The 24377-nt window shown below is 37.8% G+C and overlaps 1 protein-coding gene across 1 annotated transcript in view; it reads left to right on the top strand.

Annotated features, from left to right (window-relative positions):
- Positions 1-21880, top strand: part of LOC148864917 (TNF receptor-associated factor homolog 1b-like) — a 36599-nt gene extending 14719 nt beyond the window's left edge. The window contains exons 7-13 of the mRNA XM_088978207.1: positions 1127-1285; positions 2009-2357; positions 8372-8484; positions 13679-13829; positions 16324-16799; positions 16880-17084; positions 20339-21880. Coding sequence (XP_088834333.1) covers positions 1127-1285; positions 2009-2357; positions 8372-8484; positions 13679-13829; positions 16324-16799; positions 16880-17084; positions 20339-21739 — 2854 coding nt within the window. The 3' untranslated portion in view covers positions 21740-21880. The remainder of the gene's footprint in view (positions 1-1126; positions 1286-2008; positions 2358-8371; positions 8485-13678; positions 13830-16323; positions 16800-16879; positions 17085-20338) is intronic.
- Positions 21881-24377: the final 2497 nt, after the last annotated feature.

The following is a 24377-nucleotide window of genomic DNA, read 5'->3' as shown; positions in this document are numbered from 1 at the left end:
ATTCTGTAATTAACTTTAAAGGAAAGGTCGCATCTTGTGCCTTTCCTCGGATTGCATGTAACTCTTATTTGTTGGTTTAATAAAATTTCACTCATTTATAAAAAAAAACAAGCGTCCCTTAGCAGCTTTGTTGATGTTCTTTCTCAATGGACAACATAAAGCATGGATCTAGGGATGGATTTTAAAGAGGTTGTCCTTGCAATAGGAAATGAACGAATGCATACTTAGCATTGTGAGTTAGTGTTATTTCCCTTTTTACCTCATTGAGTTTTGGTCTCAAAGGACTTTGGAGGTGATTTTGTGACCTTAGGAACTGCTAGAGAATCTTAGGTCATCCCTTGGCACCTGCACCCCATCTGAGAAGGGTTTTTCCCTCTATCTGGTCTAGGGGGAGATTTAATTACAGTTTGACAGTTAACCTCTTGGTAATCCTGGCTCAGCAGTGAGTGGAGATGTTCTTAATACTGATGGTAGGTTTTACTTTGGGTGTTCAATGGATTCATTTGCAGTACAGACTAATGATGCTGAGATGCTTACTCATGTCATACATGTAGATAGTCAAACAATCTTGCCTTGTCTCTTTGATTATCTGAGTGGATTCATTTGATGTAATTAAATGAAGTGAAAGAACTGGGAGGGTTTTCATGATGCCTTGATATTTTATTTTGATTGTTAACAATATCCTTATTAATTATTATGTTCAATTACCAAGGGTCATGTTAGGATGGTGATGTAGGACCAGCTCACTTACTTCCTTACTAGGATCTACTACAATCAGCACGTTTGTATCTTGCACTTGAATTTCCTTAACTTGAAATTGCCTATTAGGCTGTACTTCTTAATGTTTCATATGAAGATCATTTTTTATGTTTATCAATGAGAAATGAAGTTGACTTTATGTTTAATTAGTAACTGATAAAAGCAATTCCAAATCAGTTTTATTTGGAGGGAGTTTACCATTTACATGAATTTGTACATCACTGTACATATGTAGCTTCCTTTATACATATTAGCATCATAGGATCTTGTTAATGTAATGTAATTCTGTTTGGTTCGTACACTTGAAATTTCTATTTTGATAACTAAATTTACTTTTATTTATTTATTTATTATTTTCTTAATGAAGGGAGAAAGCAGACCGTCCTTTTCGTTGCCTTGATTGTCTGTATCGGAGAGAACTGGTTCGGGTATATTTAACAAATGTAGAGCAAATATGTCGACGTTTTGTTGAAGAGAGGAGAAGTAAGCTCGGGAAGCTGATTGAGGACAAAGTGAAGTGGTCAAGGTTGAGTAGTCTTTTCTATATGTTTCCTAAGTTTCCAAAGAATGCTATTTTATTAACTATTCGGTAAAAGTAATGTCAGGTCTCATGGGGATGACATCTGCTTGCTTATTATCTACCTGTGCCTTTGTGCTTGAACTAAGTATTTTATTTGACCCACCAGATGCTTTCCTTAGTGGCACTGCTTTTCTTTATTGGAAGTGGTGTTCATGGGAAATACCAGGCTGGGCTTAGCACCTAGCAAAAGGTGTCAACCTAGACCTGGACCTGGCCAGAAACTATATGGCCCCAGGCTCGGCTTCTTGGCCAATAAACTTGCACACTTGCATGTTTTATACACACACTCACACTTGAATTTTTTGGGCTGGGCCTAAAGCATTGGGCTCAGGGACAAGGCCTGGCCCTTAAATTTCCATACCAGGATGTAGAACCTAGGCCCAGAAATTTGTAAGCTGGACTAAGAATGTTTACCCTACCATCAGTCCTACACTCTATGGTGCTTCCATCATGGGACTTGAACACACATTATGCATATAAAATGCTTTACCACATATTTCTTGCCAAAACTACCTCAAAAGCTACTTGTTGCTGGATCCACTACAAATAGGGTTTTGGTTTTATGTTTCGGGTTGTCATTTAGTTCCCTGATGCAACTAAAAAGTATTTACTTGGTTCAGTGGCTCAGAGCATTCCTCTAACAAGATATTTTTACTTGGATTGTTGCAGTTTCCGTGCTTTTTGGTTAGGAATTGACCAAAATTCTAGGCGTTGCATGTCCAGGGAGAAAACTGATGTCATCTTAAAAGTAGTTGTAAAGCAGTTTTTTATAGAGAAGGAAGTCACATCGACATTAGTAATGGATTCACTCTACAGTGGTCTCAAGGCTCTTGAGTGGCAGAGCAAGAGCAAGAAAGGGAGAGGAAAGCTACTGGATACTGAGGAACTTCCAGCTCCTATTGTTTGGGTTGAGAAAGATATGTTTGTTTTGGCAGATGATGTGATACTACTTCTGGAAAGGGCTGCCATGGAGCCTTTGCCTCCAAAGGATGAGAAAGGTCCTCAGAACCGTACAAAAGTAAGCTGTAGAATTATGCAATAGAGACAACATAGGGAGTCTTACATATAGTCACTGATTTTATGACTCTTGTTTTGTGGTGGTCTTCAAGTATGAACCAAACTGGCTTCATTAGTTTTCAAATTTCAGTGATCTATGATGCCACTTTAAAGCCATGATGTATATCAGTGCTTGAATCTGTTGCATTCTTACATTGCATCCTGCATGTTAGTTTCCATATTTGGGTAATACAACAACTTTGAATTGCATGCTTTATGAGTTGCTGTATTCTAGAAGCTTGTGGTTTTGCAAGTGTGCTTTGTGGAGTTAAGTACTTATGCTGTATTCTGTAGTTATAATGATTCTATCCAGTTGCTTTCAAACAAATGTAATAAATTTACTGTTGACAAATTAAGTTAGAATGTATTATGAATTAGATGATGTCTACAACACCACCAAGGCTCAAATTTGGGATCAAGCTTGATTTGAGCTAGAAACATGAGCTCAATAGAAACCTGCTGAATTAGAGAACCTGTAAAAAGAAGAGATGTTTCTTGTGGAAGAAGAGAAAGAGAAGAGAAGAGAAGAGATTGAGAAAGAAAGAGAGAGCTTCTTAGATCTGGCCGCCCTCTCCATTGCTATTTATACTTTAGTTAAAGGAATGGTACAATTACTACTATGTCCATATAGGGCGGATAACACATAAAACTGCATAAAAAGCTAAAAAACACTACTCCAAAGTGTACCAATAAGAGTGTTCTGGCTCCTACTTGCTATCTAAGCAAATAATAAACAAAAACAACTAATAAATCTCCACAAATCTTCACAAAAACCTCAACACTCCCCCTCAAGTTGGGAGTAAATGTTACACATTCCCAACTTGCATAGGGGATGTTCAAGCTTGTTCTTTGCAACCCCTTTGGTGATGACATCAGCTAATTGTAACATAGATGAGACATAAGGCAAGGTGACTTCTCCTACTATCACCCTTTCTCTTATGAAGTGTTAGTCAACCTCAATGTGCTCTGTCATGTCATGTTGAATTAGGTTGTGGGCAATGTTAATTGCAGCTTGGTTGTCACAATATAACATCATGGGCTCCTTTGCCTCTATCCTAATTTCACTCATCAAGGATCTAACCCAAAGTAATTTTGAAACACCATGGACCATAGATCTATATTCTCCCTTTGTACTCAACCTAGTCACCACTGATTGCTTTTTACTCTTCCATGAAACTAGATTTCCTCCCACAAAGGTCGTTACCCCTAATGTGGATCTCTTGTCATCTTGACAACTTGCCTAATTTGCATCTGTATAGGTCTCTAGTTTCAAATTCTCATGATCTAAGAATAGAATCCTTATACCAAGATTCTTCTTCAGGTATGCAAATATCCTATCAATTCCGGTCCAATGTTGATCTCGATGAGCATGTATATACTGACTTACAACCCTAAGGGCATAGGAAATGTCTGGGTGTGTCATACATAAATATACTAGTCGGCCTACCATCCTCTGATATCTTCCCACATCCTTGACCAACTCACCATCCAAAGCATTAATTCTGTGGTTTAGGTCAATAAGAGTATTAGTTGTTTTGACTACTCCTAGCTTCCCAATTTCTTGCAATAGGTCCAAAATACTTCCTGTTAGAGATAAATATCCCATGCTTGGATCTTGCAACCTCAATCCCTAGAAAATGTTTTAGCTCACCTAGATCCTTAATCTCAAATTCTTGCTAAAGTGACTTCTTGAGTGCATCAATCTCCCTCAAATCATTCCTTGTAACAACTATATCATAGTCATCCACATATACAATCAATACTAACGCAGTTTCTTCTCTCCTCTTCACAAAGAGAGTGTGATCTGACTGGTTTTAGCCTACAAATTTTCCCTCACCAAAATTTTCATAGAAACCAAGTAGAATGTCCATATATACCTCCTCCTGCAAATCACCATTAAGAAATGCATTTTTAACATTAAGTTGGAAGAGTGGCCATGAATAAATAACTGCTTGAGACAAGAAGATCTGAAATGAGTTCATCTTAGCTACTACTGTAAAGGTCTCCAAATAGTCTATACCATAGCTCTACGTATACCCTTTTGCAACCAGTCTTGCCTTATTATACCTCTCTATGCTGCCAGCCGCCCTATACTTTACAATGAACACCCATCTACACACAACTCTCCTTTTCTGCAGGAAGATCAACTATCTCCCATGTTTGGTTCTTAATCAAAGCCATTGTTTTTTTTTATCGTAGTTGTTTTCCACTCAAGTTTGGCGAGAGCCTCACTAACATTCTTGGGTATAGACACATTGTCTAAGGAAGAAAGGAAGGCATGGTAGGAGGGTGATAGGGCATTGTAATAGAGATGGTGTGAAATGTAACGGGTTGTACACTTTATCTTTCCCTTATGAAGTGCAATAGGAAGATCAAGTTCAACTGCAACATCAATGTTAGGTACAAAAACATCATCAATGGGATCAGAGGTAATAACATGCTCAAGGGAAATACCTGGACCGGTGGAGAGTGGTGTGCATTCTTCCACTGAAGCAAGTGTGGTGTCAACTCTCTTGTACTGGTACTAAAAGAATTGGGATGCAAGTCATAGTGGATATTGGAGTTGATGGTGGAACAACAAGTGGAACTGATGGAGTTGACAATGAGGTTGATGGACTAAATGAAGGAACAAGAAGAGAAACAAACTGTGATCTCTCCTCCCCAAAACACTCCCCCTGAGGAGAACCACTAGAGAAAAAGAATGTAGACTCAAAGAAAGTAACATCCATACTGACAAACTTGTTCCCTGACATTGGATCATAACAACAATACCCCTATTGGTTTTGAGCATACCCAAGAAAAACATATTCCTTGGCCTTAGGATCCAACTTCCTACGATGAGGACCAAGAATGTGGACAAAACAAACACACCCAAAAGTGGGCAGGTGTACAGGGAGAGATGGCGTTCAAAGGACATGAAGGTTTCTCACCAGCCAGTAAGTGGAGAGAAGTGTTGAGAATAGAACGAAAGGAACTGTTGCTGTAGGAGACCTTTTACCAAAAGGAGCTTACGGTTAAGATTAGAGAAGGAAAGAAAGGAACAGTTCTGTTAGTGGAAGATGTCGTTCCGTGGTTTCAGAGTTTCCTAGATGGTGCTGTTGCTGGCCAGGTGAGTTGGAGTGAAAGGTGGAAAGGTATGCTAAGGTAAGCAAGGAGAGAATACATAGCTGAGAGAAGGAAGAACTCTAGTGGTTGGTTTGTTACCTTGGAAGAGAAGTTCGACAAAAGGAAGAGACAAATATTAGTTATCCCTGAAGGTGTTCGATAACAGGGATGGACAACAATGGTTAATGCTCTACACAGGAGATTAGTCAGTAAGGAATCAAAGGCAGTGAAGGTACAAACAAAGAGAGTAGTTGGGGGACAGAGTAAGAAAGAAGAGATGATAGAAAGAAGAAAGAGACTGGAGATGCTGGGCTTAGAAGACATGGTGGGAACCCAAGGAAAGCTAACTGTGGCGTTTACCATCCTAGAACCAAGAATTGCATTGGCTAGGGAGAAAGGAAACTGGGAAAAGAAATACATCTTATCTGCTAGGGAGGAGATAAGACATTTTACCCCTCCTTTCTAGTTGTATCTTACGTATCTCTTTTAATAAAAGTGCTGTTATTGATAAAAAAGAAACAAACACACCCAAAATCCCTCAAAGGTATATGAAATATCTCCCCAATAGGAAAAAGTAAACTAAATGGCACCTTAAACCCTAGGATGTGTGAAGGTACATGGTTAATCAGGTACACAACTGTGTGAATTGCATCCCCCCAAAAATGAGTAGGAACTGAAGCAGACACCATAAGACTTCTTGCCACCTCCATAATGTGTCTATTTTTTCTCTCCATTACCCCATTTTGCTACGGTTTATAAACACAACTACTTTGATGAATCACCCCATTCTCCAAAAAATGTGGCCAAATCATTATCAGAATATTGTCTAACATTGTTTGATATGAAAATCTTAGTCCTCACCTCAAAGTCTCAAACTATGTGAGAACCATCTAGTAGAATTGTCGCACCAAATTAGGTACATCATAATGTGATCTCATCAAATCTATCCAAGAAAACCGAGTATGATCATCAACAAACAAATGGAAATAACAATGTCCACCCATGGAAGAAATTTGATAAGGTCCCCATATATCAGTGTGAACATTATCAAAAGCAAAAGAATGTTTACAATGCTTGGTTTAAAAGAATGTCTACAATGCTTTCCCAACTAACAACTTTCACACTCTAGATTAGATAATTGAACAAACTTAACAACTCTGGAAACAAACATCTCAATGGTCTGAAAGAAAGATAACCTAACTGAATAATCTGACTCATTGACACTAATCCACTAACTATTGCTACTAATGTGATGGCTCTGGTGTCTCGGAGTCTAAACATTTCAAATTTTTTATCAGATTACTCATCGAAAGAAGATTAGTATGAAGTCTGGATGCATGCAAGACAGAGGATAACATAGAATCTATTACACAGAGAAATTGTAATGGTTATGATAGATCAACTAAATAATCTATTACACAAAAAATCTATTATTTTTTTAAATGAATATTGAACTAAAGAAAATTTAAGCTCATAGAAAATGTAATGGTTATAATAGATCAACTAAATAATCTATTATTTTTTGAAATGAATATTGAACTAGCTCAAAGTTGTAATTGTATAAGTTAGGCAAGCAATAACATTGTTACTCCACATATCTACAATATTGCCACCAACCTATGTTATAATACTGGCTCTTCTACTCTGTATAGTGCTGGTAATTTTAACTGGGTATATGCCAATTCTAGTAAAATTTCATGTCACTCCATGGAAGTGGAAATGGAAATATGTCATGTAAATTATCTCTTGTACTCCACCCCTACTAATAACTAGCCTACATGGTAGATATTGCCAGGACAGTGGATGTGTATTATTTATTTATTTATTTATTGATCAGCAGGATACATGGTGTGTATTGTTTTATCTTCTTAATAGGTAAGTGACGTTTATTATAAAGAAAGAAAATGAGCAAACTATGGGAGGGAAAAACAAAATAGTACACAAGAAAATGGGAGACAAGTCCAACAAGAATAGAGAAACTGAGACACCCCTAGACAAAATGTATCACTGTCATGCCTATCAGCATTACAAAAGAGATGTATCAGCATAATCAAAGTGTTGACTAGTCATCAACTTGTCAGCCAACTAGTCAATTAAAGGCCATATTGACGACTTCCCTAACTAGTTCTCCTAGTCAAGCATAAAGTTATTTTAAAACTTTTTTTGTTTGTGTTTATCTGTTATTATTTAAAACTTTATCATATATGTTTTTCTTTGGTACATAAATGCTAGTTCCTTTAAGAATTCCTGATTTTACGTGATTGGTTGGTGGTACTTAACTTGAAATTGGTTGTATTCTGGTACTGAGTTACCTTAGACAAATCAGCAACCAAATTGTCAAGGTTTCACTCTTTCTTTTATCCATCCAGTCTTCCTTTTCTGTATTTTCTCTGAGATTGAGTCAATATCTTATATTTATGACATTTATTTTTTGTGATCAACTAGTCAGTGCGCAGGCACCAACTAGTCATTGCATTGATCAGGGAGGCCAAAATGAAAAGTCATTGCTTCACTGCATTAATAACACTGAAATGAGTCCCTCTGCTCAAACTCTCCCATCTTTTCCCTCCAGTATTGTTAGAACACTTCAGCTTCACTTTCCCTTCCTAGACTCCTGCTTGAAGGACTTCTTCAAGTTCTGGGGTATTCATATGTTGCCTTGAAACAAAGAATGCAAAATCTTTGAACAAATGGTTTTACCATAATTCTTGTTGGTTAGATCTTCTCTGAGGTCCTAGTGTGCACTCTGGATGGGGTTTATTGATGGTTTTCTTACTATGAAATCTTCATGATGGATCCATGCTTGCATGGGTTGAATTAAAAGCAGGTTTTCTATTTCGAGGGATTTCACCAAACTTCTTTTATATGTAGGATGGGAATTGTGGAGAAGATTCTAACAAGGATTCAACTGAGCGTGATGAGAGACGGCTTACTGAGCTTGGTCGGAGGACAATTGAAATTTTTCTCCTGGCTCATATTTATAGGTAATCATGCAGATGGCCGTGTTTTTATTCTAAATATGTTTTCTTTAGTTGGTTCTTTGGAATTATTACTGCATTTTGAAGGACAGCTTACTGTCATAATCTTTATGCAACTTTCTTACTGTTCTGGGCCATTAATGATAGAGAAAAGAAATGGGTTAAAAAAATGCCCAGTCCTATGACCATGGGCCTGTGGCCCATATTTGTTGCCTATATGCAAGACAGTCCATGCATTGGGCCCATTAATAGTGACGGCCAGCTCAAGTGGGACCCATACCGATTCTTTTCTTGTTTAGTTACATTTGATTAAGAAGATAATTATATTGTAAATCTCAAAAAAGATTGAGCGCTCATCTATATATACCATTGTAAAGATTGGTATTTAGTCCAAGCTATGAAGGTGCTGACTCCATCTCTAGGTGCCAACTCCGAGAGGAACCTTATGGTGTTGAGTCCATTAGGACCTATCTTTTTTTTTTGAACTGTAATGTAAAGTACTTAATTACTTCATCCAGAAAGCTTAGGGCCCATCTCAGCCACCTAAGCAGCGGCAGTTTGGGTGGTTCCATGCATTAATTAACATCATCTCCATCACAGGGTATAAGCATTTTATTCAGTTAATAACATACTAATGGTATAACCAAGTTCCAAAAATTTAGAAGCTTGCTCCTAGTGCCACTGTTCAAGTGGCTACATCTGAAGAACCCAACGTTATGTGTAGTATCCAAGTCTCCTTTTCAAGTGGCTACATTTAGAGAACCCTACGTTAACCTCCAAAAATTGAGAAGCTTGCTGCTAGTGCCATATTCATTAACATGACCAACAAGAAGAATTCAGGCTCTTTGAGCAAAATAAACCAACAAGGAGCAAGAAACAAAAATTCGTTGATAGATTTGTGAGTACAAACTTATGAAAAAGAATGATTAGGGTGGCACTTGCCAGTCTTCCGATTTATTTTCTTTCGGTGTTAGGATACCTTCAAGGGAAGCTAAGAAGGTAGAAAAGGTGATGAGGGACTTCTTGTGGGAGCTAGGGGAAGAGAAAAGCATCATTTGATTAGGTGGGAGATAGTTAGCAGAAGTAAGGAAGAAGGGGGATTAGGATTAGGTAACCTAGTTATTTAAGACTGAAGCTCTGCCAGGGAAGTGGCTTTGGAGATGGCCATTGGAGAGAGAGAGGTTGTGGCACAAGGTGGTGAATAGTATTCATGGCTGTTTGCAAAATGGTTGGGATGCTGGGGTATCCCGATGGTTGATTCTTGCAACACCCTAGAAGGCTAAACACGGAATCTTTCCCCATTTTCTCAATCTGGTCAGGTATGATGTTAATTCTGGAAACAATGTTCTTTTTTGGGAAGACATTTTGGTAGGCAACCAATCTCTTAAAGACCTTTTTCCCTCTCATTACTCTCTTTCTCTTTATAAGAAAGAGCTGGTTTCTAATTTTATTTCCTCTCAAGCTTCTTCTTTGGCCTTAAACTAAGATTTTGGTTTCCGAAGAGGGTTACATGATGATGAAAGTGCTTGTGTTTCAGAATTGTTGTCTTCACTTGAGTCTATTTGCTTAGAGCACCTCAAACCTATTTGGACCCCTAAACTGAAAGGCAGTTTCATTTGCTCCTTTTTCTCAGTGTTTTAAAAGCGCAAGGCGCAAGGGCAATTTTGCGCCTGAGGCGCACGCCTTTTCGAGGCAAGGCGCACAATTTAAAAAAAAATTCAAAAAAATGCAAAAAAAATATAAAACATAATATTAATAAAGATGTTAACTTAAGTTTTAAAATAAATGTTTTAAAAAACCTATTATCTAAAATTAAAATACATAAATATAATATGTAAAGCATATTCAAATGAGAATTTAAAAATGAAATCAAACATATAAAACATTTTCATGAATATAAAACCCACAATCTCTTTTTTTTCTCAATTGCATCAAGTAATTAATGTGATATATTACATTCCTAATTATACGAGCTGCCTTTGTGCCACACCCCTCGAGGAAAGCCCAAACAAGTCCATGTTAGGGTCTTAAATTCTTAGATTTCACACAAAAAATAATAATTTTATAATAAGTTTTTTCATGCTCCTTTGCTCCACTTCTGCACCCCAGAACTTCCCAATTAAAGAATTTTGGACTAGTCCCATTCCCCCAAAGATTACTGTTTTTTGTTGGGAAGTTTATATTATGGTAATACACCTTTGAAAACTTGCAAAGGAGGAGACCAAAATGGTGCTTATCCCCTAATTGGTGTGTTCTTTGTAAAACTCAGAATGAGGACTGTCAGCAGGCTCACCACTTACTAATCTCTTGCTCCTTTGCTATAGCTTTATGGAATTGGATGTTTATGTTGCTTGAGTGTAGGCGGAACCTGCCATTTGATACTAGCTTTACTGTTTAGTCCGTCTACCTTTGAATGACACACAAAGATAGGGAGAATTATGTGGAAGTGCATAAGACCAGCTTTGTTGTGGGCAGTTTGGGAAGAAAGGAACACTGGAATTTTTGGTGAAAAAGAAAGGAGCTTTTCATAAGTTAAATAATGCATTTTGGCAAGGGCAATTTAGTGGCTGAAAGCTCTAAATCTCTTTGATGATGCATACTCTTTCGATGACCTAAGGAGAAGCTGGTTAGCTGTGGCTAATACTTCTACCAGGAAGGACAGATATGTGGTTGAATGGATGCCACCTGGAGAGGAGTTTATTAAGCTGAACTTTGATGGAAGTAGCCGAGGTAACCCTGGACCTTCAGGCATAGGAGGAGCGCTGAGAAATAAAGACAATAGCATCATATCATTGTATTTAGGTCTTACAGGTGTGGGAGACTCTTTAAGGGCCTAATTACTTGCTGATGTGCAAGGAATTCTGCTCGCAAACCAACTAGGAATAGAGCATCTGATTATTGAAGGGGATTCCTAGGTGATAGTGGGTTGGTTGAAGGATCTAGACTCTGTGATCTGGGGCTTTAGAGATCTTCTCAAAAAGGTTAAATGGCTAACAAGGAATATGACAATCAGAGTTCAGTGGGTAGGCTGATCAGCAACTCAATGGCTGATTCACTTGCAAAACAGGGGGCTCTTCGGGCTACTTTATTTTCGGCTGCTGTGTAATTTCTTTTGTACTTATAATTCTGTAGCTAGTCTCAAAGGAAAGGTCACAAGGAATATGGCAATCAGAGTTCAGTGGGTAGGCTGATCAGCAACTCAATGGCTGATTCACTTGCAAAACAGGGGGCTCTTTGGGCTACTTTATTTTCGGCAGCTGTGTAATTTCTTTTGTACTTATAATTCTGTAGCTAGTCTTAAAGGAAAGGTCACAGCTCGTGCCTTTCCATGGGTTGCTTGTCACTCTTACTTGCTGGATTAGTAATCTTACTCATTTATCAAAAAAAAAAAAAAAAGAAACAGAATGATTTGGAATAAATTAGTAATTGATATTCAGGCACAAACCAGTTCCACTATCTTCCTTAAAACATCATCTTCTTATTGTTAAAACTCTTTAGTTTTTCTCCCTTCAAAGAGTTTAAATGGTCGATGCTGGGATTACTCTCCAAACAGATTTTTGCCTTCTTATTGAGGTCAGATAGATACCATCCTCCCACAACCTCCCTAACAACTGAGGAAGACTCAACTCACCTTAAAAGCATTAAGGATGTAAGCTCATCTCTTCGAGTTAGAGGGATAATAGATAAAAAGATGATCAATGGGTTCTCATAGGTCGTCATAGAAGCTTCAACTAGTGGAGGTGATGGTCAATATCTTTTTAAATAAATTTCCTTAAAGACGCACTTGTTAAGTACTGTAGTTTGAAGCATAAGTGGAAACTTTGATGGGACGACCAGATTCCATACGGTTTTGGCAGGGTTATCGATTCCTACCCTCTTTTCCCATCTCTTCCCCATTAATAAGTATTGTGGCATTCAATGAACAAACAGAAGACTCAAGTTGCCTATTTTCATCAATCATGCAATCATTATAGGATAAATCATCAGAGGAATCTAATAGTGTAGGATACTCAAGGGTGGGAATGGTTGTCTGGCAATGCGTCATGAGTCAGGACATTAATGAGTGCCCGGACCTTCCTCCAATCATACCACCACTGATTTGTGTGGTCCAGAAAACCATCCTGAAACCAGCAGATCTCAAATCTGAAATGTCATCCCTTAATGAAACAGAGGTAATAACAGAGAACGATTCTAGAGAATAATGACCTTGTTTTCTAATAAAAAGCATGCATTGAATAGTGGCTTTAGCATTGAAATTACCAAGGGTTTTATGAATAAGTTCTATGTAGAATATTGTCGTTGTTCATGATATAATTTTTATGATCAACTTGAATTGGTCATTAGAGATTTTCTTGATCTCATGAGTTTTTTAAACCATATCAATCCTTTTCTTGGCATACTTAACAACTGTCTACTTTAGCACTAAAGCCAGCTTTAATCTCCAAATTGGTGGCCAGAGGAGGTGGAGAAAGGGGATCTAAGAGGAGAGGTGGGAAGAGGGAGTCTTTAGGCAGGAATAATTTTCATTCTCTGAGTCTTCATGAGAATGGTGTATGTTGTTCTTGCTTTCAAAGAGTTAGAACCCATCTGATCTATGCCACCTGGGTTAGTTGGGGAATCACCACATGTCAATGCAGGGCCTTGTTACTCGGGGTACTCCCCTTCCTGACACGCATGTAGAAGCACACTGGCTACACTATCTCCTCCCCTAATGATGCTTGTGTCTAAGTGTAACGTGATTTGGCATTTCCAGCTTGTATCACACTTATATTGCATGATGTAGCCATCAAGGCTTTGTCTGCAATCTGGCATCATTGACTTGTTGCACTTGTATGACAAGGTGGGCATTGAGGTTTCATCTATGATTTGGCATTTCTGACCCATCGTACTTATATCATATGATGTATGATGTGCGGTTGTCAATTCATATCCTTACTCTTATCTTATGTGAGTGCAGATTTTGCTGGTCATTCAAGGATGGGGCTATGGGGTCAGAATTATGGAACTGTGGAACCATGGGGGTAGATTAGGAAAACAAAATGCTAGGGCAAAATTGAAATAGGAATGCTTGGGACAGTACCATAAAAAGTGTTATGGTACTAGGTTTATATTTTGAACTGATCTACTTTAACATGTTTTTCTAGATGCCATTTTTGGTATTTTCTATGCCTTAATTGTGTTAGAGGCTTTTGTATTGCAGCAATATTATTGAAGTTGCATACCAGGAAGCTGTTGCTCTGAAGAGGCAAGAGGAACTCATACGTGAAGAAGAGGCAGCTGGGTTAGCTGAAAGTGAACAAAAGGCTAAGCGTGGAGCAGCTGAAAAGGAGAAGAGATCAAAGAAAAAACAGGTGTCATTTTAACAAAAATATGCCCTATAACTATGCGTGTGTTTGGAATCGTGGGCGTTTGTTGAATAAACGCTGCCACATAGGCGCCACTTCAGCATTTCCCCATTATGCGTATCCGTACGCATAGGGACTTGCAAAAGTAGATACAGTTTATGTGCGCGCCTACCATTGGGGGAAGCTTCATTTTAGTACTTCCCCCAATGGGTAGGTGTTTATTCACTTTTTTTGCTAATGTGGCGTCTAATGTTGCCTAAGTGTCAATAAATGGGTTCATCGTTGCTTTTCTCGGTTTTCCAAACAAATCAAGTACAAAACATTTAGTCAATAAACGTCCATGGTTCCAAACACATACTTTGTGGTTCTGTGGTTCAATTTTATATGTGGCTTTTTGGAATCATTGACCCTGAAATGAACTTCAAAACTAGACAAGGGTTAGAAGATAAATCATAGCATATCTCTTTTGTTTTTGGTAACATATATCAGCTTTTATTTTCCTCTCCAGATGTTCAGAAAGGGTTCCTATGGAAATTATCGGTATTTTGGGGTTTTAAAGGTTGTCCTTAATTGCTTGTTCTGGTATTTACCATGAGAGGCTAATAAATTGGTAAAAGATCTGGCCAAATCTGATCATACAAGCGGCTTAAATTCTTATTGTATATCAGACTTTTGGGCCCTCGGCAGTCAGCAAACCATAGATGCTTCATTCTTCTCTTCTGATGTTACAAAACAATTTGGCGTGCATAAGCTATCCAAAGGCAGGGACTAGAAGGACTATACATTTGGCTAGTTCTTTGCCTTTCATTAACACCTATCTATTCAACACTTTTTTTCTTATTTTGAAAGATGGCCTGAAATTTTCATATTAAAATGGAGGAAGATCTTCCCTCCTAATACAAATTTACAATCTAGGGGACTGGTATGGTGCCCACAGAGTATGATATATCATAAATTTACATAATCATGGATTAGATTACAAAACCTGTCCCAAACTATCCTCTGCCAGTGATTCCAGCATAGCGTATACATTTCATTAACACCTATCTATACAACTTTATTTTTTGTTCGACATGGAAGTTAAAGTTAATTGGGTTAACAGATGTGCAAACTCCTTTGCTGGTGGGTTAGCAAAACAAAGGGTAAATAGGGGTACTTTGCTTTGGGCTCAACTCTGCTTTGTTTGTTTCTTGTTTTGGGGAGATAAGAGAGGTTATCTCCTCCCTTTGTATCCTTAATTTTATTTAATGAAATCTCTTGTTATTGATAAAAAAAACTTTATTTTTTGTTCTTTTCAAAGATGGTCTGAAAACTTCATATTAAAATGGAGGGAGATGTTCTCTCTTAATACAAATTTACAATGTAGGGACCCGGTATGGCGGCCATACGGTATGCTACGTTATATCATAAATTTACTTAGTCATGGATTATATTACAAAACATTTGTCCCATACCATTGTGCCAAGGCCCACCCAGGTCACAATGGAACCTTGGTGAGGCTCATACCTTAAAATGCGTATCTCCTGAGTGCCTAGGCATGCCTGAGGCACGTCCTTTACATTACTGAGTTAAAATCTGCAAACTAAAGGAGCTGTTGAAAGGGCTTAGACTGTATCAGGTTATCGACTTATACTGATGATTCTGCCTTTTCAGATCAATTTATACAGCCTTCTTCAGTTAACAAATAACAGGTTCTTTGTAGTTCTTGTGATAGATTAGTCCACTGAATGACCAGTCTCTCTGTCTTCCAATTACTGCCGCTCTGGTTAATCCCTATCTATTGAATATTCTGCTATTTACATTCAAGCAGTCAAGCCACACCGACTGACATGTAGCTCTTGGGACCAGGTTCCATAACATGTTTTGTTACTTATCATGTCATTCATTTTAAAGTTAAACCATAAAGGGTTTGCCAAGAGAAAGTAAATGGACGTTAATATGTTAAGATAATGTAGCTCTGTATTAGGCAAATATTTTAGCTTTTGCAGTCTTGTAGAGTGTTGGATCTTTGTTTCTTCTTTAGTCTCGCATCTTTATCGTTTGGTTATATTGTCAAGTGAGATTTATCAAAAAAGAATGCCTATAGTGCATGTGCATATACAGGTTCTTTTGCAATACACTTACATCTTCAACTGTAATATTTTCAGGAATAGCATTGGAAATGTTTTCCTTTCCATGTATCATGTGTCTATTCTCTATGTATTACAATTATTTTCCTTTGATAAATTTTCCATGGAAGGGTGGATATTTTCCCCCTAGACTAGAAGAATCCATTAAGAGAAGAAAATAGCATGTACACAGGTTCAGGTTGCCAAATATGAAGGGTTGGATGTGAGGGTGGGAATGAAAAGTAGGCCCTTAGAAAGACCCACCCAAAACACAAGATGCACGTGGATACAATCCAAACGAGCATAATCAATTTCTTGGTTGTTAAGCCTCTCATCTGATACCTTTCTGTGAATTTTTCTCTAGTCTGAGCTCTGTTTTTGTTCTTCCACAGTCTAAACAAAAGCGAGGCAGTCGCAAAGGAAAAGATAGGGGAAGGGACGAAAAGTCTGTTGTGGGAGTACAAGACAAGCACCAAGTAGAAAGTCCTACTAAAAGAAACATGGAGGACTTCTCTGAGAAGCAGTCTTTTAATGTGCTTAAAAAACAAGATTCTCTGCATGATGTTTCTGATGTCTCTGATACAGGAGATGATGTTGTTGAGACACTTCACCCAGATTTGGAAGACAGGGATGCTAGTCCTGCCAACTGGGACACTGATACATCAGAAGTTCATCCTTCTACAGAAGCCAGTAGCAGTGGAATGAGTGGTCTTCCCGTACAAAATGGACATGTAGAGAAGAAAAGCCCATCTGTAATAGATGACAGCTCTTCTACATGTTCTACAGATTCAGTTCCATCAGTAGTGATGAATGGGCCCTACAAAGTAAATTCTTTACCAAAGTATAGAAATCAAATATCTCCGAGCAGGTAAGCAATCAAGGCTGGTATGATTTTATATTTGGAATGTACATCTAGTACCTATTTGACTTTTTCACTTCAATGTGTAGAGCAAAGAATCAGCATGGTAAGGAGACGTGTGATAGGAGTAGTTGGGCCAATGATACAGATAACCATCCATCTGATCAAGCATCAGATGCAGGGCCTCTAAATGATGCCTCTGAAAGTAGTAGGGAAGCTGAAACTGAACCTGAAGTTGTTGTTCTCTCATTGAAGGATAGGATACAATGGCTTGAACAACATTTAGTTGAGAAGGTCAGTATATCTTCTTCTTTTGTTTCCTATTTTGGGTATCATTACTGGTGTAGCAAATATTAACTAAAGTAGAACAATTACCATTACTCAGGCAATAGATCTTCACTGCATGAAAAATGACATACATGCATGCATTCTTGTGGACCCATTTATGAGTTAAAGTATAAGAACAGAGAAAGAGAATAAAAAGAATCATGAGATGTGCTAGCAAAATTTCTTTTTTCAATGAAGTATTTGACCGGTTCAGAAGGTGAATTTAGGAGGGTAGCTTGTGCACCATGAATGCATCCATGCACATGTGGTAACCATCCTATTATTAATATGCTGCTATCTGAATTGCTCTTGTTTGCATTTGTATAAGGGGTGTCATGCATTTCAGGTGAGTCGGGTGTGGACATTATTTAAGTCCCACGGGCTTGGGCTCAGGCCCAAAACATTAGGCCTGATTTTTTTGGAGCAAGGTCGAGCTTTCTCAAAAAAGCCCAAGCCTGAGCCCAGTAATATTTTATATATATAAAAAACATGTTTTATATAATAAAACATTTTTGGGTTCCAAGGTCAATTAATAAAATAAATCAGTTTTTATTGAGTAAAAAAATATTTTTCCCAATTTATAGGTCGGGCTTTGGGCTCAAGCCTAGGCTTCAAGCTTTTTAGAAGGGTCGGGCTCAGGCTCAAGATTTAGGCCTGATGGTCAGGCTAGGCTTGGGATTGGGCCTGAATATATTTTGTTAATAAAGAGGCAAGGCCTGACTCAACCCGTGAATAGGTCTACTAACGATTAGATGTGTTCCCCTTTTATTAGAAGTGGGATATAACCATATCATCTCCATCATGATTGGAAACAATTGAATATGCTACACTTTGTTCTTATTTCTTCTTAATTAAGGTTAAGTCTAGGACACATCTTATGGATATGCATAGGATGCACATTCAACAAAAGTTAAAAAGCAACAAAAAAAAGGTGCACATGGTTATACATAAGAACTCATTCAAATATGTGGATAATACTAAGTATGATGAATTCTATAGGTTAGTAAAATTAATTGCTGAGCTATTTATTTTAGTAGTGTTCCCTTGGTTAAGGATGTTTGATGGAACTATTTTGTGATATTTGCTTTTTTAAGTAGCTAAACATGGATGCACATGACAAAATAGATTTGTCCAGAATCATCCTTGAGAACATATGTTGGAGAGTTAAAGTCCTCTCTATTAACGACAGAATTATTTGGAATATGATTTATGCACCTACATTTTGGACAATTTGGATGGAGAACAAATTGGCCAATACAACATAGACTAGTGGTGGTGGATGTTTGCATTAGGTAAATGGAAGAGAATAGGGGAGAAAATAGGTGTTCAAGAATTAGGTGGGAAAACCTAAAAGGAGAAATGCTCAAGGTTTAAAATGTTGATGTTGGTCATCCAAATATAGGAAACATGTCGGAAATGTCGGAAATATCATATGGAAATATTGTAAAAATTATAGACATGGTGAAAACTTTGTAAAATATGCAAAATATAGAATGATATTTTATGTAATGATAAAAGAAGCATAAACACACCTTTTTAAATTATTATCTTTTTCCAAATCATTAAACAAAGCTAAGAAACTAAGGTTATAGACAAAAGAACACGTTCTGAAGTTGCCCTGTAAACCTTAAGATTCAGAGCTTCATGATAGAATGAGTTAGAGCAAAATTTTAACTCAGTGGTTATAATAGATCAATCAAAGTGGTAATCATGTAAGTTAGGCAGACAATAAAATTGTTACTCACATATCTACAATATCTCTTGGACTCTACAAAGTACTAGTAGTGTTAACTGGGGAATATGTCAATTCCAATATGGAAATATGCCGTGGAAATTAGGTATATTTAAACCATGGAAATGCTAGCTCAATTTAAAAAACAGATTGATAAAAGAAGGGAATTGGAATTTATATGAAGAAAATAACAAAGGATGTCTTGGGAGAATATAAAGGGAAGTGGCAAGGTACTAAAGAAACTTGCTGGTGGAATGTGGTTCAAAATATAATTAGATTAAAATGAACATGCTACAAAAAATGGAAAAGCAATCTAGAAATGTAGAAAACTGGGAAAAATATAATGCCACAGGGAAATAAAAAATAAAGTGAATTAAGTTAAATGTAAGGCTTATGACGAGCTTTACCATAAATTAGGCACTAAAGAGGGAGAAAAAGGAATGCATAAACTAGCAAAACTAAGATGAATGAGTGGAAAAGCTAGAAAGGATAGGATTAGCAATGAAGTTATCCGTAGGAACCTGGCAGTAGCTCCAATAGGTGATAAAATGAGATAGAGTAGACTAAGATGGTTTTGGCACGTGCATAGAAGACCACCAATTGCACCAGTAGAAGTGATTTCTTACACATTGAAGGGGTAAAGAGCTTGGCGTAGACAAAAAAGACATGGGTAGAAGTTAAATTTCTCTTGGGTAAAGGCACAAAGTACAATATACTTTACCTCATCTGAAAATAAAAAATTAAACTGGGTAGTGTTTCTTCTGTTTGACTATGTTAAAGGGAAACTGCTAAGCTATGTTTGGAATGTTTTCAAAGTGCTAATTCTTATGAATTTTGTGATTTTAATTGATCACTTTTAACCTAATTTTGGATTTATCGAAATTGTTGGAAGTAATTCCTTTTCTGGGCTCAAAATTCATTGTAAGAATTGATTCTTTTGAAGCTAAAAAATTTAGCTTAGAAAAGGGAATTTTTTTGTCTCAATTCATTCTTCAAAAAGTGATTCTATGAAGAAGAATTTTGACCAAACATACCGTAGGTTTCTTCATTTCCTCCTCTATTGTGGAAGTGTGCATTCATTCCAGTAACTCTTGCATAATTCTGGTGAAGTAGATTTACACTTTGGTGGATAAATAGAATTATATTAAACAAAAGGGATATTTACATTACTGTTCCAAGCAAGGAGGCAGAACAATTCCACCAAACACAAAACTCACCAAAACATGTTGCCCTCTGAGCATAATATGAGCAGCATAGATGTTTGTTGTGGGGACATAATTAACTTTAACATAATCCAAAAAGGATAAATTTGACTGGACTCTATCCAGCCTATCCATACGCGGTCGTGAAAGTGGAGTTTCCTTGCTACAGGGTCTTCCACCACTTTTTTAGGCTTTTGGTTCTTTATTTAATACAAGACTTAAGAAAATCTGAGATACAACCACAAGTTTTTCAGATTATAATGGGTTGTCATTTCTTATTTTATCAGGAAGAAGAAGTTGTTTCACTGCAACGGAAATTGAGTGTAAAGGATCAGGTTGATGTTGAAACACGCATCAAGCAAAGGACAACAGAATCATCTTCCTATCCCAGCAGTCCCACCACAAATCGGCCTTCCAATGTGATGGCTAAACCATTGGCAGAAAGCACAGCTCTAGCTGAACCAATTCCAATTAGGGAGACTACTTCAAATAGCTTGTTGCAAGCAGAGAAAGGTGTTTCTCTGACAGCACCCCAATCCCAAGTTTCTGCTGTGTCCAAATCAGATTCTCAAAAGCCTGTATCTCCATCAAGGTCCACACTTGCATCAATGGAGAAACCTGTAGCACGACAACTATCAGTATCAAGGCCTTCAAGTGCTCCGTTGATTCCTGGTCACAGGCCTACTGCTCCTGTTGTTTCCATGGTTAACACAGCACCTTTACTATCAAGGTCTGTGAGTGCAGCTGGACGATTGGGCTCTGACCCCTTGCCAACAACCCAGATCTATGTTCCTCAGTCCTACAGAAATGCCATAATGGGTAGAACTGTAGCAGCAGGTGTAGTTGGTTTTGCTCCTCGTCACTCTTCAGGTCCTGCAGTAAATGCAGCACCGGTGTTCTCTCAACCTCCTGCCTCGGTGTCCTCACCAATTCTTTCATCTCAAAGCTCCACAAGGACAGATCAGGGCTTTGTCAAGTCAGGCTTTAGTTTTGGCAATGTTACTCCAGAAATACTACAAAGTCGACCACAGTGGATGGAAGAGTGCAGCCAAAGGGATACCCGCAACGTAATCCGTGATCCATCCTTGCTAAATGGTACTCAGAACCTGTACTCACGTGGTACTAGCAGTAGTGGCTCCAGGACATACTTTGTAGATGATCTGACTGCTGGTTTGCCAGCACGACAACCACAAGGAGTATCTGCAGATGAGTTTCCCCACCTTGATATCATTAACTACCTGCTTGACGAGGAGCACAACATTGGTAAGGCAGCTAAAGCGAGTTCAGTCTTCCAAGGGCCCAGTAATGGGCATCACCACCTCTTGAATCGACAATTAACTTTTCCAGGTAATATGGGTGTATCAGCAGATATGGGGCCTTCTGTTAACTGCTGCAGATTAGATCGGCCAACAAGCTACCATGATGATGGGATGCAACGAATCTATAGCTCGAGTGGTCATTTTGATGGAATGAGGGATGTAGTACCCCAAGTGGGACTGTCGGTATATGCGAATGGTGGGATTAATGGACTGGCTCAGAACCGGTGGCCAGTGGATGGTGCTGATCTCTCTTTGCTTAGCATGAGGAATGGTGAGAGTGATGGTTACCCATTTCAGCTGCCAGAGTATTCAAATATGGCTTCTGGGATGAATGGTTATGCTGTATTTCGGCCTTCTAATGGACATTAAATTAGACCTGTGACAGAGTTCACCTGCAACCGATTGCTTGTCATCTGTCACAGTAATGTACGAGGAAAGTGTGGGTCTCAGCTTTAGAGTGAGTTGTAATCCTTTGATGGTAAAACGTTTTGTAAAGAGTGATTTTGCCCCTCTCCTGTTGCCTGTCGTCTCTTGCCTTCATGCGTTTCTAACGATGTGCAAGAACGCTCACTAAATTGCACTTCTGCCGACTGCTATGCGCTAGGTTTTCCGGCTCCAAAGTTGAACTTGAATTCTACCAACCAATCTTGGCCAGTTTTGGTCCTTATTCCCGGGCTCCGTCAAACCAGACTCATCTCTAGCCCTTATTGCCTAGTAACCACTAACCACCGACCAGAGTTACGCCATTTATATTAAGTGACAATTAAGCTTAGAAAATAACTCGAATCAAGCCTAATCAAACTCAAATCAATACTATCTAGCAGCAAGGTTCAAAATATCGATACACCTTTTTTTTTTTAGTTTTTTTTTTTCTCAAATCCAGTTCAGTGGGGCTGGTTTAAGGTTCATCCCCTGAACTGGTCAAAACCCTGATGCATCTTTTGTAGGGGCATATCAGGAAACTCTTGATACGATATGTATCAGCTGATATGGGTCAATACGTGTTGATTTTTTCAACTATGGCTAGCAGTTGGTAAGTTTTAGTGGCACATACAAGTGATATAACCATGGCTAAGAGTAATTTTATAAGCATACTCACTGAAAACATGTTAAAAATGGTAATTTATTTAAACCTAATGTTCAAAATATCAATATTGCATATGGAGGTTTTGATATGAATGTGTATCATAACATGCTTTTATAAGTGGATTCAATAGAAAGATATGTTGAGGAAATTCTTAACATATCCCACAAATGCATCAATTATACTAAAACTAAAGCTGAAAACTTGAAATAACTATGAATATAAACACAAAAGAAGTGCACATTTTATATGGAGAGTTTAGAACATGTAGATAGAATAGAATATCTTTATTAGTAATATACCAAGTGATGAGTTTGAGCTTCCAATTTACTAAAAAATCATTAAAATGCACATTAATTTTTTGTGAGATCAATGAGTTTGACAGATAGTCCTTTATACTTCTTTCTTACCATTAAACATTTAGAATATATAAAATAAATTATATTTCTAATTTTTGGGTTTTCCTAAAAAATGAAAAAATAATCATCTTTAAGAATATATGTTATAAAATATATAAAACAATGATCTCATGTCTATTATAATAGTCCCTCCCCCCCCCACCCCCCCAAACCATATGATAAAACATAACTTGTTAGACATATATGTCTATTATAAAACATATATGATGAGGAACCCATTGATCAAATGGTGACGCTACAGAGGATCCGCTCCTCTCCTTTGTCTCAGTTGTTTGATCTTCTACCTCCTTTACTCCTTTCATCCACGAAGTCTTGGATCTGGAAATCAAGGCTCCATCTCTAAAACGTGGAGAACCAGTAGTCCTCTTCTCTGAGGAAGAAATCCAACGATCCACAATCCCCCTGCGGCTTGCCCTAGTTGCTAATTGCGCTTATGGTCGACCTCCATTAATGGAGTTAAAAAAAAAATTCTAATCAGAACTTTCAAGCTGAAACATAATCTGGTGATTACCTTGATTGACTCTAGGCACATGTTGTTTCGGTTTGAAGATGAGGAGTAGTTTCTTCGAGTCTGGTCGAGGGAAGCTTTCTACGTAGGAGGCCTACCAAAGAGACCACCACCAGCGAAACAACAGAAATCAAGGAAAGTAATTTATAGATCGATGGGGAGATTATTTCCCTTGTCGATTGATGATGGGGATAAGCAGTTACAGGCGGAAACTGGCGATGTGTTTGGCAACGAGGATGACAGCATTTTAGAAATCACTAAGACACCAATTAAATTAGTAGAGAAACTCTGTGATGATCAGGCTTGTTTACAGAAAAGGAAATATCAACAGCAGTACGCCGCGGCCTGGGAGGTGCTAGCACTCAACGGGAGAATCTGTGTTTAGCAGACTAGAAGTTATGCAAAAGTGTCATGGATTTGCGGGTACAGCACTATCTAGATCAAGAATTTGCCACCAAAACGGATTCTCAGGCTCCTCACTTTCTCCGGTCCAGCGAGTTAACAGAAGACAGATTTGTCATGGTGATGGTGAAGAAAAAGAGACCACGGAAGCAGCACCGTACAGAGGAGCCAAGAATGGTAACAAGGTCTCAGACCCAACGAGGTAACAAAACTCTCTCTCTTTAATTATGTTGTGGGTTTTCTGGAACATCCGAGGTTCGAATAACCCTCAATCCCTGAGAAGAATGAAAAACATCAATAGATTGCATCGAGTGGATTTATTTATGATCGTTGAACCTATGATGAATTTTGAAAACTTGAGATTGTTAACTCACAAGTTGAAAATGCAGCACCTGTTTTCTCAGAACTCTTCTAATAAAATTTGTCTACTTTGTAAAAATAATATTGGTGTTAAGGTAGTTGAAGATGCAAAACAGTTTTTGTTTTTGAGAGTTTCTTCTCTAGATAATTTCATTACCACATTGGTATTGGGTTAATACATAGAAAATGTAAATATTAAGGATATATACGAAGAAATATATTACGATTAATTAT

The sequence above is a fragment of the Nelumbo lutea genome, chromosome 3 (assembly GCF_056320005.1).
Source record: "Nelumbo lutea isolate HS-2025 chromosome 3, American lotus-T2T, whole genome shotgun sequence".
NCBI lineage: Eukaryota > Viridiplantae > Streptophyta > Magnoliopsida > Proteales > Nelumbonaceae > Nelumbo > Nelumbo lutea.
The sequence above is the reverse complement of the archived record's forward strand: the minus strand, read 5'-3'. Positions and strand labels throughout refer to the sequence as shown.